The sequence below is a fragment of the Macadamia integrifolia genome, chromosome 3, assembly GCF_013358625.1.
Source record: "Macadamia integrifolia cultivar HAES 741 chromosome 3, SCU_Mint_v3, whole genome shotgun sequence".
Lineage (NCBI taxonomy): Eukaryota > Viridiplantae > Streptophyta > Magnoliopsida > Proteales > Proteaceae > Macadamia > Macadamia integrifolia.
The window spans coordinates 11,338,561-11,358,803 of record NC_056559.1 but is presented as its reverse complement, the minus strand read 5'-3'; the positions used below and the strand labels follow the sequence as shown (position 1 = coordinate 11,358,803).

Below are 20,243 nucleotides of genomic sequence, written 5' to 3'. Positions count from 1 at the left end.
TTTAGGCCAAAAGGAGTTTGTAATAGTCATTCAAGTGACCAAAATTACTAATTTACAGCAAAAATGTAGTAATCAACATTTTTATTGTTTCCAGTAAGGGGTGGATGCTGCCCAATTTGAGGACAAGAAAATCTACATTCTATCATTTTTTTTTAACTTAGTTGGAGGTTATTAGGTAGGTCCAGAAGTTTCTTATAAAATTCTGATTAAGAGAAGATGTTCTCTAAAATTTTGAGGACCAAGCTCTGTAGCATGATCCTTCATACTCCAGGGAGAGGAGTTGGCACTTTGCAGAGGATTCTAGTTGAGAGTGATTCTTCTTTAATTATTAAATGGATGTCTAGAGGTGCTGAAATTAAATGGTGATTTTCTACGATGATGAAGAGGATCAAAGAGTACGTACCATAGACCTTCACTCTCCTCTCTCATTTCCGCTCGGGATGGAAAATGAAAAAGTATCAGGTCGCGATAAGTGTAGCGCAGTCATACGTTAGGGTCAACCCTAAGATGATGGTTAGGTATCCCTGTTCCTCAGATGCTCAAAGGGGGTACACAATATGAATGAAAGGGAGTCACCACCTAGAAAGGGTCTAGGACCCATGAATGTCTCCCCCAATGAGGGGAAGAGACTAATGACTCAATGGATTTGACTGGTTTGCACCAGGATGCTGAGCAAGTGTCAAGTGACAGACTGTGAAGGTGTTGGGCACCCAGTCTGCCCAACCCTAAGGCCGGTCTCATTCTAATTGACTGTTGTTTGTTTGTACCCTCTTAAGTAGTCCTAAATCTAAGTCACTAGAAGCCTAACTAGGTATCTAAGTAATGACATGTGTGCAACCCCACACCAAGTATCTAAGTTATGCTAACCTAGTTATAAGGCAAAAAGTAAATGATTTAAAGCTTGAAGATTATGAATGACTTGATGCTATATTATGAATCCTAAATTAAACTCATTAAAATGATTAATCCTAGTCCCTAATGATTTGCGAAATGAATTACAAAAATCCTAATAAATCTAATTGGTAAAAAAGTTTTTTGAGACGGACTAAAGCTTCAGTTGAATGGTGAAAGCTACACCAATCTAACCACTTCAGATGAAAGTTTTAAAAAACCTAATTAATCTGATCTATAAACTATTAAAACTAAATCTTAAGAGTTAATTAAATACATTATGCACCCTAATTAAGCTAATTACAACATTCTAACCTAGATGATGTATTTAAAGATATTGCAAAATCCTACTTAGACTAGTGAGGTGAAATATATTAACCAATTAATATAATTAATTACCCTACATTAAGTAACTACTTAATTGATTGATTGAAATAAACAAACCACTAGAGGGGAAAAAAATTAGTAATTACACAAATTTAATAAATTGAACTGAATGAAGAAACCAATTATAGTAATTTAAAGGAGCTACATAAACTAAATGCAAATAAATAAACAATAATTGAAACTAAGGAGGTTTAGACTAAGGGTTCAAGGGAACCCATAGCAGGGATGTAGAGCAATGGCAGCAAAATTTCAGATCATTCCAATCGACCACAGCATCAAAATACAACATAAAAAGAAAAAAAGGCAAACTAAATGAAATCAAAGGGGTGGGAGTATATTACATGGATTGAAATAAAATACAATGAAGAAACAAAAGAAAAGGGGGGAGGTGAGTCGCATGTTTCAAAATCCTTGATTCTAATGGAGAAGAACAGAAGAGATGGTTACAGGTTTTTGTCATGAAGAAATGAAGGTAAGAAGAAGAAGAGAAGAGGAGGAGTGGAGAAAATGTGAAGCTGGTCGGTGGCTGCAGGTTTGGTTATGGAGAGACTGGTTCTGGTTTGGATTTCTAGATTTGGTCAAGGAGAAAAGAGGATGTAGGAGAAGGATTCAGTTTCAGCAAAGGGAGGTAAGGAAGGAGAGAGCTGAGAAGTAGAGCTGCAGGTTTTGGCTGAAAAGGATGGAGAAGGGGGGAAATAGATTAGGGCTCTGGATCCTAATCTAAAGGTTCAGATTTGAAGAAAATAAAATCAATAGAAAGAAACTAAACCGCATTAAAGTTAACTAATCTAATTAAAACTAAATGAACCCAATGAAACCACAAAAACCTAATTAAATCACAATAATCCTAATTGAACCTAAGCGAACCAATTAAAACAATTCAAAACTAATCAAGCCTAATTAAACCTTGATGAACCATGATGAACCCAATAAAACCAAACAAACCTAATTAAATCTACATAAACCAGACAAAGACAAATTAAGACCAAATCTGTCAAACTAATTAAACTAGTTCTAAATTGCCATTGGGAGAAGAAAATTACCTCAAACTCAGCTTCAATTAAGAAACAAGGGGAGATAACCCTTGTGATTCAAGCCCCAAATCAAATCGAGCTAGACGAAATCTCCCGGCTCAAGGAAGGATTAATATGTTAAAAATTTTAGACTTGAAGAAAATTCGATTTTAAAGGGAAAAGGTCAGCCAAAACTTTAATGAGGCCATCCTCTCTCCCAATTTCCCAATTTTTTCTCCCCTTTGGAAGAGGGAATGGACTATATTTATAGATACCACTTAATGTAGACTAGGATAGGAGTCTAACCAAATCTCAACTTCAGGATCTTTTAATCACAAGAACAACCATAATCATAGAATAACCCAATAGCAGAATACCAACAAAACAGAATTTAATCAAGCACAAATCAGTCCTACTGAGTACAGTTATTCCAGTAGATCAGCAGCCAGATAGCAATCAGATATCAGGGACTAAAACACCAATAACAGGGACTGAATTAAAGGAAAACAATAACCAAAACCTAGTTCAAACCTCAGAACAATCGACCCAAAGTTTCTGGGCAGATCTGGGCAGAAGTCCCAATCGGCCAGAATAGGAGACTTTCCAGATTTCACATTCGGCTGGTCTGAGTATGCTCAGATTAGGATCGAGTCTCCTTCAAGGTAAAACTCACACTCGATCCACTTTTCAGACCCATCAGATGGCTGTAAATCTCATAACAGAAAGGGGCCAATAGGAGAGAAAACTGAAGTTCTGAACCCAGAATTTTACAACCAGTCAGATCTCTTACCTGAGTCAATGAACCTTGTAGATAATCTTGAAAAGAAGAAGAAGAAAGCTTAAAGAAACCCTCCTGGACTTCATGCAGCAAGGAGTCGCTTGGATCAAACACAAAGAAACACTCCAGAGGAGAAAACGCAGCAGCATCTTTTTTTGTTCATAAATCGTTCTTGGCTTAAAAGCCTCCTCTTTTTATTTGCAATAATGATGGGGGTTACATAAAATAGAAACTAACTTTAGTTTCCAAAAACTGAAATAGAAACTTACAAAATAGAAGGTCCACTAGTTACTAAAACTGGAAATATAAACTAGGAATTAAAAGTACTGAAATTAAAAACTAAATAAACTGGATTTAGAAACTAAATAACCCCATCAATTCCCAACTAAAAAGGAAACTAATGAAAAAAGGAAACTAACTAATAATCCCGTACTCAATCTTAGAGCCCATCTTTTAGACCCATAAAAGTGGCCCAATACACTCCAAACCACATGAACTGAAGGCCCAACACATATACAACCCAACCCTAGGCTTATTCCTAATAAAACAAGCCTAGTTTGGTAATTAATCTGCATCACTTGGGATTTGAGACTCTTTGGTTTCCAATGTGGGACAAAAACTAGAAAGGATTGTCCAAAAAAGTTTGTTTTTGGACAAGAGATGTTGGGTGCCACATGGAACTCCCAGGTTGCTCAAAATGGAATATAATCTCGAATTTTGGGATCAACTTCCAAGAGTCATCTTTCAAAACGTTTTCCCATTTTTCCCCTATAAACTTTTAAGAAAAAATGTTCTCAAAAAGCAAAATTTGACATTGTAGATTAGTGTCACTTGTCCCCTTGAATCGGACACTGCATTGTAATGTGAGGACAATGCGAATCGACCCCAAATTCCCCCTTTTATGGCTTGATCGGGGTTCCTACTTTACACGTTTACGATAGGGTCCCCGTCCAAACTGCACTCGTGTCTCACATCATTGGATAGTGCTCGGAACGAGCTTTCCAATGATTACACGTTGAATTCCAACTAATGGTTTGAAAGATATAACCCCAAAAGTTGATCCCAAAATTCGGGATTAGATTCCATTTCGAGGGCTTGGGAGTGCCATGTGGCGTCCAGCATCCCTTGTCCAAAAGCAAATCTTTTTTAACAATCCTCTCTAGTTTTTTAATCCCACATTGGAAACAAAAGAGGATTGTCTCAAATCCCTATGCTATAAATATAGCCCATCCCCTCTTCCAAATGGGAGAAAAAAAATTAAAAAATTAGGAGAGAGGTTGGTCCCATCAAGGTTTTGGCTGATCTCTTCCCTTAAAAACCGAATTTTCTCCAAGTCTAAAAATTTTAACATATTAATCCCTCATTGAGCTAGGAGATTTAGTCCGGCTCGGTTCGATTTGGGGCTTGAAGCACAAAGGTTATCTCCCCTTGTTTCTTGATTAAAGCCGGGTTTGAAGTAATTTTCTACTTCTAATGATAATTAAAACTAGTTTAATTAGTTTAATAAATTTGATCTTAATTTGTCTGTCTTGTTCATGTAGATTTAATTAGGTTTGTTTGGTTTTATTGGGTTCATCATGGTTCATTTAGGTTTAATTAGGCTTGATTAGTTTTAATTTGTTTTAAATGATTCGTTTAGGTTCAGTCAGCCTTATTTTGATTTATTATGATTTGATTAGATTAATTAGATTTTTATGGTTTCATTGGGTTCATTTAGTTTTAATTAGATTAGTTAACTTTAATGTGGTTTAGTTTCTTTTTAACGATTTTATTTTCTTCAAATCTGGACCCCTAGATCAGGATCCAGAGCCCTAATCTATTCCCCCCCTCTTCATCCTTTCTTCTCTTCTTCTCCAAAGACCCAGCTGCCCTTTTTCCACGACTCAAACTCCACCTCTCTACTCTTTTTCTTCTTGCTAAAACCAACCGAATGCCCTTTCATCTTCTTCCCATCTTCTCTTTTTCTTCTTGCTGCAACCCATCTCCTTCTCTTCTTTTCCCTGTAACTGAACCCATAAACCAGCCCCACCGAACTCACCTTCCTCTCCTACATTCTCTCTTCTTCCATACCGTACCTCTCTGTCTTTACCTCCTTTTGCTGAAACCGAAGTCCACCATCCTTACCACCCTTTGCTGAAACCGAAATCCACCATCCTTACCTCCCTTTTCAGCAAAACCTGCAGTTCTACCTCTCAGCTCTCTCCCTCCTTACCTCCCTTTGCTGAAACTGAAACCTTCTCCTACCTCCCCCTCCTTTCTCCTTAACCAAATCTAGAAATGCAAACCAGAACCAGTCTCTCCATAACCGACCTGCAGCCACCAACCAGCTTCACATCTTCTCCACTCCTCTTCTCTTCTCCTTCTTACCTTCCTTTCTCCATGACAGAAACCTACAACCATCTCTTCTCTTCTTCTCCATTAGAATCAAGGATCTTGAAACCTGCAACTCACCTCCCCCCTTTTCTTTTGTTTCTTCATTGTATTTTATTTCAAACCATGTAATATACCCCCCCACCCCTTTGATGGAATGGTCTGAAATTTTGCTGCCATTGCTCTCCATCCCTGCTATTGGTTCCCTTGAACCCTTAGTCTAAACATCCTTAGTTTGCAGGCCTAAAATATAGGGCTGAGATTAGTCCCTTTAGAACCTAAATTAGGGGGCTGGTGGTCCAACTCAGAGTTGAACTTTTTAAATCAATTAAAGGACTTGAATGAGGGCTTGACTGTAGTCTGTGGCATGTCCATCGGTTGATTTGGTTTGGAGATGGGCTGATCCATGATCTGGTCCTGTTCCCATTGGTTTCATAGTTGATTTGGGATTTGGGATTTGGGATTTGGGATTTGGGATTTGGGATTTGGTCCATTGCTGGTTTTGGGTTGGACCGTGTTTGGAGAGATTAATCCCACATTTGGTTATTTAAGTGAAAATTTGGGAAATAAGTCCAGGGACGTAATCTAGGACGTAGGGTAGCTTGGGCGTGGTTGGCCCCTCAAACCGGCCAGTTGCATTAGGCGTGCAGTTGGGGACTCAGGTGTTCCTACTATTTCCTATCTTTTGGACTTCAACCCTCACTCATATTAGTGTAATACTAATTTAGATTGATTAAAGTAATGTAGTTAACCCAATTAGTTATTTCAAATATTGTTTATTTCTTTGCATTTAGTTTATGTAGCTCCTTTAAATTACTGTAATTGGTTTCTTCATTCAGTTCAATTTATTAAATTTGTGTAATTACTAATCTTTTTCTCTCTAGTGGTTTGTTTTTTTTCAATCAATCAATAAATTAGTTACTTAATGTAGGGTAATTAATTAGATTCATTGTTTAAGACATTTCACCTCACTTGTCTAAATAGGATTTTGCAATATCTTTAAATACATCATTTAAGTTAAAATGTTTGTAATTAGCTTAATTAGGGTGCATAATGTAATCGATTAATTCTTAAGATTTAGCTTTAATAGTTTAAATCATATTAATTAGGTTTTCCAAAACTTTCATCCTAAATAGTTAGATCAATGTAGCTTTCACCATTCAACTCAAGCTTTAGTCTTTCTCTAAAATTTTTTTTACCAATTAGACTAATTATTAATTTCATAATTCATTTCACAAATCATTAGGGACTAGGATTAATTATTTTAATGAGATCAAGTTAGGATTCATAATATAGCATCAAATCATTCATAATCTTCAAGCTTTAAATCATTTACTTTTTCCCTTATAACTTAGGGTTGCATAACTTAGATACTTGGTATAGGTTGCACACATGTCATTACTTAGATACCTAGTTTAAGCTTCAAGTGACCTTGATTTAGGACTACTTAGTAGGGTACAAACAAGCAACAGTCAAACAGAGGGAGGCCAACCTTAGGGCCAAGTAGACTGGGTGCCTAACACCTTCCCAGTCTTTCACTTGACACTTGCCCATAATCCTGGTGCAAACCAGTCTTATCCATTGAATCATTAGTCTCTCCCCCTCATTGGGAGAGACATTCATGGGTCCTTGACCCTTTCTAGGTGGCGACTCTCTTTCATTCATATTGAGTACCCCCTCTGGGCATCTGAGGACCAGGGATACCTATCCATCATTTTAGGGTTGAACCCTAACGTATGACTGCACTACACTTATCGCGACTTGATACTTTTTCCTTTTCCATCCCCACATCGGGACAGAGCGGAAACGAGAGACGAGAATGAAGGTCCATGGTACCTACACAAAGCTAGTACTTTCTGCAATGGTTGTTTCCTTTAAATCGCCCTCTGTCTGCAGATGAGTTGGCTGACAATCTGGCTAAGCAAGGGTCATTAGGCCTATATTGTGTTAGCCTGTTAGGACAATTTTCTTCCTTTGTAGTTCCAATTTGATAGTGCCTACATGTGTAGTTTAGTTTCTGTTATGGGTTTCAGGTTGGGGATTGGGGCTCATGCAGCTGGCATTCACAAGTATGCTGTCTATAACTCTAGAGTTTTATCTTCTCTCACACATCAGAGGAAAAAAATTTTGAGTCAAATTAGGAGGTAAGCAACCTAGTCTAAATTTTATAAATGAGGGGCTTTTGACTAACTATTAATGTCCGAGTAATGACCTAATATGAGAAAATCACCATATAATAAACAAAATATAAGATATAATATAAGCATATTCATTGGGGGAAAAATCAGCAAACATAAATCAACATAAACTCATGAACTATCAACAAGGTAAGCTGTCAACTTGGACCCAAGAAAGAACTTGGACGCCTAAGTGAGGCCTTGACAACTATGCAATGAAACTCAAGCTAGTCTTGTAGAAGTGTTGGGATCTAAAAGTTTCAAAAAAACATTTGAAAGAAGTATAAGCATATATGGATATGGGAACCCACCAGCAGTTAGAGTGCAATCTCATTTCTTTTGTCACTAGCTAGCAGGGTTTCTATCTATAGACTATCGCATATAGGATGCACTAGCCCCCACCAGGCTACCACAATGCATGCACTTGTGTATGTATACTCCAATTCTGAGCATATTTTGAATATATGTAGAATCCTTAATGATCTTCCAAGTTTACTGAAAAACAATGCTAGAGGGCGTATATATGATCGATTATAAACCCCTTCTGTCTAATTGATGTAATATCCCCACCGTTCAATGGCACCCACAGAGGAAATGAAGAAAAGCATTCAATTCATTACGCAAAATATTTTTAAATGTATCAGAATGAAGAAGCTGTAATTGAACCACCAAATTAGACCACATGCCGTTCCATAATTTCTGTTGTCGAAAGATAAGAAAGAGAAGACTAAGATCAGAGTACCTGCTTCTCTAGGTTAGCTCTAAGCACAGGAGTCACCATGTCCTTTTCACCATTCACCTCCCCATTAGTCACGGGCACCGCAGATGATTTCCTCGAAGGAGCTTTACCAGCAATATCCTCCAGGTCAACAATGACAGTATCTGATTCATTCTCTTCAGTGAAGTCCTCGTCCTCTTCATCGGCACTCTCATACTCACTCTCATTGCTTAATCTAAAGCCATTAGGTTCTCCATTTCCCCTAGAATCCCCTTTCAACAATCCAACCAACTTCCGATACCAAACATCGAAAACAGCATCCAGGTCTCCTTCATCTACATCGCCTTCACCAATGGACAAGAGCTCTGAAGCTCCAAGCGCCTTCATCCGCTTCGAGAAATCCCTTGCAACGGCATTGAAAGTCTCACCATAGGATCGGCTCCCAACACCGAAAACCGCAAACCTACAGCCTGAGAGGAGTAAAGATCCGACCCTGAAATCTTCGGCGCTCTCGGCGAGCCAATTTGAGAAGAAACTAGCGTGGGAAGGGGGTTTGCCACCTTCCCACGTCGAAGCAACAAGCAGAACGAGAGTTTCTTTAGGGAGATCTTCAGGCTCGTAATCTTTAGGATCGACAAGGTCGAAGGGGAGGTTATTTGAAGTGAGAAGATCGAAGAGGCGACGGGCTAGGGCTTTAGAGGTCCCAGTCTGAGAGACGAAGAAGATCTTGCCTCTAGAAGGGGTAGGGTGAAGGGTGGCGGGGCTCTGGGAGGAGGAGGAGAGGGAGAGTCTTTGGCGGCGGAGGCGTCGGGACTTCCAGAAGCAATAGAAGGAGGAGGCGGAGAGAATGGCAAGCAGAGCGAGGCGAGCCGGAATATACGAGGGCGACTTCCCCGTCATTGTGAAATCTCAAATTGACGGTTGCGCTTGCAATTGAACTTCCAGGGAGACATAAGATATAAGAATATTGTTCAAGTGCTTAAACCCTCAGAAATCAAAACAAGGACTCCATCACCATTAATGGAAATCTTCAGCTTCATAGGTTCCTGTCCCTGAACTGTCTTCGTCTTCGGATTTCGAAGCTGTACGCCTGTAACTTCAGCGTTCACAGGATCGCACTGAGGCTTGGAAGTCGGAAGCCTTTGTGATGAGGGTGAAGGTGGAGCCCTAGTCGCAACTCGCGAGTAGGGACCTAGAGAAAGAGTATCGCGCGCCAAAAGAGCAGGCTTTGTCCATCGGAGGGTGTATAACAAGTGGGGCCACATTAAACTGCCACTTGGCAAAGCATGGTGGGTTCATGAATTGGAGATATGTAAGGAGGACCAGGTCCCGCGTATACATGTCACGCTTAAACCCTGCGAGGTTTTCCTGAAAGTTTTATTTGAAAAAAGGGTAAGCTATTCATAGATGTAACGCTAGGATGTGATATTTCCAAAGGTCACAATGCAAATCTAAACCGTTTATTGTCATGTTTTTCCAATATAAACTGTCCGTTACTTATTTCAACTAGTTGGAAGAGTGTCCTTACCAAAAAAAAAAACTAGTTGGAAGAGTGTACAGTAATATCTTGAGTATTAGTTAACATGCATGGATGGATATTGGATATACATAATATGTATATTAAAACAAACGAAGATACTTTGTTAAATTAGGGAAAAGTGTTTCCTATGGGGAGCGTGGTTCCTAGGAAATGCCTGGAGCCAATGGGAACACGTGAGAAAACATTAATTGGGCATCATTTTTTATTTAATGGGGGTGGGATGGTCATTTTGCCCTTCAGTGTGTCTGGACTCAAGGGCCACATTCTCCGTAGAAACCATTTTTCATTTAAAGTAGACTCTAAAATTTGACACAAAGCTAATCTAGACTATATCCTCCTTATCCAACCGTCATAATGAACATATCATTTGTAAAGTGGCAGAATAGATGCTTTGTGTGATTTAAAAAAATAACAGACCAACAAATAATAACTCTTTTTTTTTTTTTTTTTTTTTTCATTTAAGTATAGAGAGCTGAATTTGATAATTCAAATCTTTTCCATGTTAAGGCAGAAGCTTATCAATCCAACTGATAGTGTGATACTTTATAAAATGATCCTTTATGAAGTGAACCCACTTGTCTTTCCCCCAGTTATATAATCCTAGCGAAGACAACTGCTAATACCGTTGGTTGGTGCTTTACTGGTAAAGAACAGGCACCAAAGAGGTCATGGATAACCCTAAGGGGTGTTTTGAGCATCAAACTCAGGACCTTGCTTCCTTCGGCATGGATAACATGTTCCCTTACCAACTGAACAACCCTTAGGGTTTTCAATATATAAATATTTTTCCTCTGTATTTGCCATTATTATTGTCACAAATGTGTGTTATTCACCCCCCCCCACCCCACCCTCACAAAAAAAAAAAAAATTAGTTATCTACTCTCAACTGTATGATTCTATGTTTGTGATACAAGTAATCTTTTGGGATAACATTCTTCTTGTGAAACATGAGAGAGCTCCTGGATCTCTCATCCGCAATTTCCAATCCTACCCACCATTTTCAGTTATTGGCTTGCACAAACAAGATCTGCCCACATTATAGGTTGTACCAGTATGAAACAAATTGGGATTGGAAGAGACTGGTATGATCCTGGATAAAGGCCTTAATTGATCTAAGTCCCACTTTCACAGGGTCTCAGGAAGGGTAGGTTTGAAAATGGGTCCTGACCTTTGGCATTTCACACAAAGTGGATATCCTTCGTATTCCAACTGATCTGATCCTGAATCCCAATCTTTAAAACCTTGCACCGAAGATTGTTGCTTGAACAGATCTGAATTCCATCTTGGATTTCCTCGCGCAGATAGGAAGACTTGAAACTGTTTTAGTTGATGGAACTTCAGCATGATAGTATGTGTTTTCCCTTAAGGTAAGGACTGGACTTACTATAATATTTGCCAAGCCTCTCTTCATTGATGCAATAAAAAGCAACCTAGTGTGTTTTAACTCTTCCATGTCTTTGCATGATTTGATGAGCAAGCAATTTAGTTCAGAAGCTTTTTAAGGATTAGTGAAGTGAAAGTAGCCTGGATTCTTTCAATTCTCTCTCTCTCTCTCTCTTGAAAGCAACAGGCTAAATAGTTAGAACCAATCACCATGAATGGAGCAATCAAAACAGGGGGTCAGCTGCCTAACTGACTTATTCTCCCATCTCCTCTAGGTGAGCAATGCCAGGAGGGGTGCAGCTCCTCTCCAGTAAATGTGAGGATTTTGAGACATGCTCTGGGAGTAATACCACAGGGTCCTCTTGGTAGCTGACCAATGGCAATTAAATTCTCTATATTCTTTTTTTTTTCCTTGAAAAGAAACATGGTCCTAAACAATGAATGGATCAATCACAAGGAGTTAGCTACTTGGCTGATCCTGTTGTCCTCCTAGCATTGCTCTGAAAAAAATGAGGATGTCATGTTCTCGTTACCTCATGTGCTGATAAAACATTTCTGCGCTAAGATGTTAACAGAAAGAAAAATGCCCCAAACAAGGCAGTACATGATAATTTTCCTTGGACAGACAAGAAGGTACTATGGAGGTATTTAATGGTAGGATGATAATTCAAAGGGCATGTGGGATAATAACTGCATAAGGGTAGGGGCTTTCTAATTGAAAACTGAAATCCTCAACATCCCTTCCCTGGCTGCCCCCACATCATTTTCAAATCTGTGAAAAAATAGGACTAAAGTAATAATTTTCCATGTGTAAGGAGTCACTCTTACTTCACAACTTTTTGAAGGATCAGCTCATCTAAACATAGATTATGTAGCAAAAACATGTCCTCTATTTCATAAGCTCCTCACCCGTCATCTAGGAAGTCATTACCTTTATTATGTTGACCTTCAATTTTATGGCCAAGCAGCTGATCAACTCATCAGTACAAAAACTTAAATTTAATGCTCCAAACATGAGAGCTGAAGTAACCTATAAATCTGGCTTGGCCTCTCTTAATAAACAAAACAGAATCCCACTGGACGTTCCATACTGACAACACCATATGAACTGCATAAACAATTGCACCAAAGATGGCTGTTGAATCTCTATTCCCTGAACAATGGAACCTCGAGCTACAAAGAAGATTTCAATCACAAAACTGTCCTATGTGTGACAATCAGGTTTTACACAAGGAGCAGGAATTTGAGAAGCTGATCATGACCAATCTAATTCTCATAGTCCGATACCCAAAAAAAAAAAAAAAAAGAGGATGCCCTGCTTTTACATATTTACATAAAGATTTAAGAAAAAGGGGTGACAATACATTTCTGACAAGGATGGCAAAGAATTTGTGTTCCTGATTTGGGATAAGCAAGGGAAAATGCTTACCTTGATTTTATGAGATAGAAAAGGTGTGGGTACAACACAAGCTCAGGGGTTTTTCCCTTTTATGACGTGGAATTTTGGTCATCCAACAAGAGATTCCCACATAAGACTTCATGGCCGCCATATGGTTTTCTTTGCGCAGATGATACCCTCCTTATCCTGCGAATAAGTCATTTGGATCTTCCAATGCAAACTTCTTACGATTACCACTATAGTATCAAGTATCTCCACCTTGTCACGTATGATGGCCCAACCATTGGGACGTAGTATTCGGTCCATCTCAACAGCAATCCCCACAGGATGCTTACATCTGCATAATCAATTTTTTGGTGTTGAGACAATCAAGAATCATTTTTGGATTTTGGAAAGATGATGCCTCTTTTGACATTCAAAAACCTCAGTTTGTATCTGAATTGATGCAACTTACAATGACTTGTCACAAATTTTCCTTCTCATATTTTTCCATAAAAATATGAACCAGGATCCTGGAGAGAACCTTCATATGCAAAGGTTACTTTTCCGGTTTATGATGATGTTACTAAGCTAGTATTTTAATTGTGTTCAATAATTGTGTATATCAGCATAGTTTTTCCAGTTTTCCACATGTTCCTTCAAGGCATTTCACCAATGTATAAACAAAATGGTTGCAAGCGGCACAAATTGCCTACATGACATCTCTGAGAATCTGAAAATGCAGCAGAGCCAGCAAACCGACTCCCGTGGAATTTCAGTTGCATGGGAACCTACAACCACATCATATTCATGAATTTTCTTCGCAATTTATTGAACTAATAAATTTCAATATAGGGTATTCTATTATTTACAATTCGACTTCTTCCTGACGTTTCTGCTATTTGAATAACCTTGTGGTGATTAATCCCAAACTTATACTTAAGCTGCAGACTTCTCTTCAACCCCCCCCCCCCCCCCAAAAACCCACCCACCCAAAAAAAGGACAATTGTTCATCCCTAGAAACACAAATTCTCAGATGAAATCAACCCAAACCACACCATAAAATCTTAGATTGGCTAACCCAATCTCCAAAAATTGCAACCATAATTGCCCTAACTACCTTCAATTTTAACTTGTCCAGAAAATCAAGCAGATGAGATTATTTTATTTTATCTTATTATTATTATTTATTTTTTTATTTTTTGGAATCTCCTACAATAGATATGCTTTGATGTAAATTATATGGAATATAGCCATATTTTCAGATGACAACTCAAAAGAAGTCTTAAACTAAGAAGACATTTGTAAAAATTTGTATAGAATATTTTGGTAATATATAGCTGGGATCCCAATCATCACATGGATGGTCAGAGAGGCCACCTCTCGCGTTGCTTTGGTCTAAAAATCAGACTATACAGATGTTTCATAAATATATTGTTTGCTTGAATTTATAGTAGATAAATGTTAATGCAGTAGGAGGGCGGACCTCGGTGCAATGGTGTGGTTGCTCCACTGCGACCTAGTGGTCGTGGATTCGAGTCAGGAAACAGCCTCTCTGCAAAGCAAGACAGAACTGCATACATTATGACCCTCCCCAGACTCCACTGTGGCAGGAGCCTTGTGCACTGGGTACGCCCTTGTAAATGTTAATGCAGTAGCATGTTGAGTCTAGAGGACATCGAAGTGGTGGTTTACTGATTATGTGATCCATACAGCTATGAATGAGGAATTATTGAGTAAAAAGCTAAGGGTGGAACAAATAATTGTTTTACATAAAATGGACACAAGATTCATTTCACAAGGCAAAATGTGATAAGCAAAAAAAAAATTAACGAATAAAGATTTATTCTAACCTGTTTATAAGCAGTGAGAAGAGATGATCGGCGTGCAGAAGGTCATAGGATCTTGGATAAGTGCCAAAAGACTCACACCAGTCATGGTAGATTCCCAAAAGTCCACGCTCATAAATGATGGCTAAAGTATCTGGTGCGTTGATTGGGACAACATTCATCACCCAAACTTTCTGGGATGACAGAGCAGCTGCAAACCTGTATAGTGACACGGATACTAAGAATTCTGTTCTCAGATAGTTTATTCACATAGTCACCCTTCTATTGAAGGTGGATCATTATAGAAGAAGAATGGTAAGCAAAAGACTGAACTACCCCTCCAAAGGAGACCATATTAATATCAAGATCCCATAGGAAACAATTTTCAGGTAGTTTAGTTTGTGTACCCCCCATAAATTGATTTCATGTCCATTACATTCCGGATACTTGACCAGTCAATACCCATGCCATTGAGATAGGACCTGTTCACAATAGCCTTCCAGAAATTAGTCTCTGCAATCACTTTCTCTTTGTTACTCAACCAATCAGGAAAAGCTTCAAGCCTCTTGGGCCATTCATCAGGCCACTCAGTTCCGCGTTGTTCAATGGCAGCTGGAATGGTATGTAAGCAAGTCTTCAATGGAGCATACCTGTTATTTTTCATTTATTTTTTTAGGTTACAATTAGTAAGAAAATAGAGATGAAATGTAAAGGCAAGTGAGAGTTATGAATGAAACAGTGAGTACACCAGGCTCTTCACACCTACACACACACACACACACGCAAATCTTGGTAACAATCATCACCATAGTGAAAACAACAGATGTTGAAATCACTAACTAGATAAAAAACCTTGACCATAGAGTGTGTGTGGCTGATCCTTAATGGAACAAAAAAGCACAGCAAAGCCAAGTAGTCCGAGCTCACCAGGCTGCATCTGCGTTTTCATTCTCTTTGCATATAGGAGGGCTTTTCTTCCTTCTTAACTCGTATATAACATTCGATTCTGGTTTCTGATATATCTTAACACCCAGTTCACTGATTTCATCCACTTTATGCACCAGGATATTCCAGCAAATTGATGCCGTCCATGAAGACATAGCTGTTTAAAAAAATATATATATATATATATATGTCAAAAAGGAGTAATATTCAACATAAAAATGAAGCAGGTGTTGATTCTGCATCAGTGCCAGGGAATGTGTACAGTCTGTAGCTATTGCAGCCTATGAAACAAGTATAATATTAAATTCTATCAGGACAGAAACCGTCGCTGTAGGAGAGATAAAGATAAACTATGTATTAGAATCAACTACTGTACAGGAATGATCATAATTCCAATAAAATTGTTCGTAAATTTTTTAAAATATGACTTCACAGTGAAAAAAAGCCATTGAAGTCATCCATTGTTAAGAACATTTTAAAGACTTGATTAAGGTTGTACCTTCATCCTCTTTACGGTTGTCATATCTGGTAGACAATATAAAGTAACCACCAGGTCGTAAAATCCTGTTCATCTCTAGAAGAAGTTTTCCCTCTGCAAATAGAAATAAACGAACAGAACTGTGAAGGATTTTATTATGAATTAATCATATGGTACAAAAACAAAATGGTAAATATTGGAGGGAAGAGGGAAAAAGAAATCAAGAAACACAAACCATTAGAATGCCAAGGTATGCTACATCCACCACAGTGAATGGCATCAAAAACCCCACTAGGAAAAGGAAGCCTTCTTGTTCCGAAAGGGCTCACAACTGCAGGAAAACCACGCTCTAGAGCAACCTGTGCTAGATTCACTAGGTCATCCTTCAACCCCAATGACAAAGTCAATACCTCCTTCTCAAGAAGAGCAGCTGCAAAGCTTGAATCAGTGCACCCAATGTCCAGTACCATGCGGATGTTCTTTCCCCATTCGATGTCAGGTACCATCTATTGAAGCCAACCATATTTCCAAACGCAAAATGAATTTCCATATTTAATGTCAGGTAATATCTATTAAAGCTAACAACTATAAGCTTCCAAACGAGGAAGCCAATTCAATACATTTCCTTTAGAAATTCTTGAGGTGAACTTTTGGAAGTCCAGTTGATGGCTCTAGAATGGGGCAGTTGAACTTGATTCTTCAAATATCAATCAACTGGATTTTTGTTTATAAATAGCTAAGCCACCAACTAATGCAATTTGTGATAAAGTCAACCAAAGAACACTGTGTAAGACAATTGATAAGCCAACCCAAGTTTCTCAGTAGTAAATACTATGTACTTGTAACATGCCACAGAATTTTCAACCAATATGTTTACTTGTGCAAGAAGGACAGAGAGTCAAAACCCCTCTCCTAAATTAAGATGTGGCTAGGATTCCTAGATCCTGTAATTCTCTTTTGGTTATACTCTGGACCTTACAACTGACATTTCATTGTCATACAGGCCCTTCAGCACAAACGGTCACTTCTAAGGCAATCCTACTACTGTTCTAGATACATGGGGAGAAAGTAGCAATAGAACTTTCAGAATCAATTATAAGAATTACTGTGATCATAAATAGAATGAAAGTTGTTGAAGAAGAGTTATAGGTTCTGCTTAGAGTGTAGTGTTATGGTGCTGTTTAGTATGATGTTATTCAGTAGTACTTCTTCTAGTGACAGCAAGGGTATATCTTTCTACTCTGTTTTTATATTAATTTAAAGGTGTTTTGGTCATTCTATTATGTATCTTGGACATCAAGCAATAAGCTTATTAAATATTATTGACTACCGATTGGGGTTACTTTTCTCCTCCATCTTCTACTCTTCTTTTCACTTATTCCTTCTATTCTCTCTTACCTTTCATCTTCTCCTTGTTTATTGCTCGTTATTCAAGTCTGAAATTGTCACAAAAGTGATAATTTTCGTATTCTCCCCTCCCCCCCCCCCTCTCCCCTCCCCCCTCTTCCAAAACCCCTTTTATGATGAATAAACAAGGAAGAGGATAGAATACAACATGTAAGCAAGGATACAGAAATTCAATGCATATGGAAGAAAAGAAAAGCAAACAGGGTAGGTTATATTATATGATATTTCCCGGTACATGTATGACTCCCTGATCAACCCACCCTTAGCCAACTCATCAGTTTAGGAATTCACTCGATTTTACTTTCAATGGAATGAGATATTCGTAGATTGGCAAAATACTCTAGCATGTCCAATCAAATGCAAGTATTTCCAAGGACCCCACATTCTAGAGTTCAGCCACCCAATCACTAGTGTCACCCTCCACTAATCAACAGATGGCACCCGAAGAAGGTAAAAGGCCTTCACTTAAGCTTTTAAATCTGTTGGAATTGATTCCACGAAGCCTACTAGGTCCAAAAACATCATCGCAAGATACCATCATACTCCCATGCTTCCCATTGAGACTTCACAAAGATTTCTCAGAAATTGGATGGCAGTGGTAATGGTTTTCCACTTGGTCTCTTAAACTCTAATCAGGTTATTGTTATCCTTAAAAGAAGAGAAGATTAAGCTCAACTCTGTTGGTTTGCCTGCTTGAAAAGCCAAGTGCCTCAGGTATTAAGGTAACTGCTTCAAAACTTTGAACAGAATTATAGAAGCATGGTATTTTCAGTTTTAAGGACTGGTCGGCTTCTCTAATCCACATATTACTTGGACCAAAGCCTTAACTTTTCTTCACTGCCGGAATGAGTGCCCTCAATTCAATAGTATTATTAGGAGAATTATAGGGATGATATTTTCCAGGAAAAACAAGAGAACCTCATGTATCCCCCTTGATGATAAGAAAAATGAGAAATTTTACTTTCTTTCGGAAACAATTTGTTCTTGTTGCCAATAGAAAGAATTAACTATGATAAGGAGGATTCTCTTGCCGAGAGAAGTGCCCAAGGAGGTCTTGTGTTAAGTGGGTGGGAGGTAACTTTGTAATTCTGCTCTCACCCTCATAATTTTGCTTCCCCTTTGCATATAGAGTTTACAATTTCCTCTGGACCAAGAAGAATTAACAAATGTTGCAATGTCTATGAACTATATGTACACAGATGGTCTACTGTATAACAAAGGCCTTGTGAAAAAAATGTGAAAAACTCACCTCATCAATAGAGTCGATATAGTTAAGGACCCCACCCTTAAACTCTGACTGGTTCTGAGGGAAAGTCAGATATCTTTCAGATTCATTTATCCAACTCCGTGTCTTGATGAATGCAGTGAATGTTGGGTGTGCCACATTGCCATACAATATCTGCAAACCATGGAATTCTACCAAATGAGAAAGCAAACAAAACAAAAAGGATTCCTCTTTAGACAATAAAGGAGGAAGGAGGAAGGAGGAAAGAAAATTAATTAATCCCCCTCATGTACCTTAGATTTGCTCTCAGGCCATTTCACTGGAGGTCGATATCCACCTGGAGGAAGAGGAACAAGACAAGTAGGAGCTGTTCTAGGACAACTTCTTTCCCGATGTCGATAGCTCTGCAGCCTCCCCGTGATGTGTTCTATGTCAATACATGGAATGTAATTGTATTTGCTCCTTACATTGCAGAGTTTCCAGGTGAATTGAGCTCCAGAATCCAATATTGAACCCACCTTCTTTTTCTTCATACCAGCACTGTTTGGTTCCCCCAACTCATTTTCCATCTTTTCTTCAGTTTCCTGGTCCGTTGAGTCATTCAAATCACTATCCTCATCATTATCTCCCATGGCATCCACCACTTCATCTTCTGGTTTTATTTGGCCTTGCTCCTCTGCCTTCAGTAATTCCTCATTCCTCGATCCTTCTGATCCGTGAGTAGCATTCGGCATTACCAGATCAACTCTCTGACCAGTTACCTCAGCTTTCTGGTTCTCTGCACTGTGATTACTACCACTGGAATCATGCCCACCTCCCTGACTCTCCTCTTTCCCTCCCAAAATGGATTCCACCAAGTGATCATCTTTAGGAGCTTCCTTTCTACCTGGCTCTCTGTTCTTAAGTTGCGCACTTGAATCTCTTACCTTCTGATCCACTGAAAATTTTTCTTTAATGTCACTGAAGCTATTTCTTTGGGAGGCAACAGATGACGAAGAAAACAAAAACGAAAAGCAAACAAATACGAAACAGAGACCCAACAAGCTGACTATGATCAACTTCGCAAAGAACCCATATGGGCGCTTTACATGGCGAAAGAACTGTGCCACCATCATCTTAATAGAAATCAGCTATTAAGAACCCTGAATCTTTTCGACAGTCGAGCAGAGAAGATTTACAGCACGAAACATTAAAAGGAAAGAGAGAGAACCCAGCAAGATTTCCCCACTGTATGCAGAAACTCCTTCTATCCAGTAAGAGGAAACAGCACTAGAAGCGAAAGCAGAGAGAAACACTCAGCCAGAGTTCAACCAAGACACTAGATATTCACTACCCAGATGGAGAATTCATCAATTGAAGCTGAAAAAGGTAAGATTGAAAAGGATTCCTGAACATGAATTGAAGCTGGTTTTCTGTATGTTCATAGATTACAATACAGGTACTGGTTCTCCCTTTACACTATTATAAAAGAATACAAATATGTGCAGGGGACGAATGGGGAAGAAGGGAAAACAGAGAAATGGATTTGTTTATTTATAAATGATCAAATGAAATGTCACAGTTACCTCCTAAAGCTGCTGAGATTACGTTGTCGGGGTAGTGGTTAATTCTTTTCAGTATAACCTGGGGAGTCTATACCCCAGGAACCAGATTGTATCCCCCCGGTTGTAGCAAACTTCGGCAATATAGTTTTGAGTCTGCAGATTGTGTTTCAAAGGCCAAG

The 20,243-nt window shown here is 38.6% G+C and overlaps 2 protein-coding genes across 4 annotated transcripts in view; both read right to left on the bottom strand.

The window, feature by feature from the left end:
* Positions 1 to 9,525, bottom strand: part of LOC122073940 (S-adenosyl-L-methionine-dependent tRNA 4-demethylwyosine synthase) — a 33,698-nt gene extending 24,173 nt beyond the window's left edge. The window contains exon 1 of the mRNA XM_042638669.1: positions 8,359 to 9,525. Coding sequence (XP_042494603.1) covers positions 8,359 to 9,234 — 876 coding nt within the window. The 5' untranslated portion in view covers positions 9,235 to 9,525. The remainder of the gene's footprint in view (positions 1 to 8,358) is intronic.
* A 2,837-nt stretch (positions 9,526 to 12,362) lies between these two features.
* LOC122073314 (probable methyltransferase PMT28) lies at positions 12,363 to 20,243 on the bottom strand. Of its 3 annotated transcripts, none has more exons than XM_042637878.1 (8): positions 18,814 to 20,243; positions 18,545 to 18,694; positions 16,124 to 16,394; positions 15,910 to 16,002; positions 15,393 to 15,567; positions 14,873 to 15,115; positions 14,490 to 14,684; positions 12,363 to 12,993 (listed from the first exon to the last, which is right to left on the bottom strand). In XM_042637878.1, exons 1-8 carry the CDS (start codon positions 19,633 to 19,635, stop codon positions 12,795 to 12,797), a joined length of 2,148 nt encoding a protein of 715 aa, XP_042493812.1. In that variant the 5' UTR covers positions 19,636 to 20,243; the 3' UTR covers positions 12,363 to 12,794. The 3 variants fall into 3 exon arrangements, with proteins under 3 accessions (XP_042493812.1, XP_042493813.1, XP_042493814.1); XM_042637879.1 differs by having other exon boundaries at positions 14,948 to 15,115; XM_042637880.1 differs by lacking the exon at positions 12,363 to 12,993 and adding an exon at positions 13,048 to 13,426.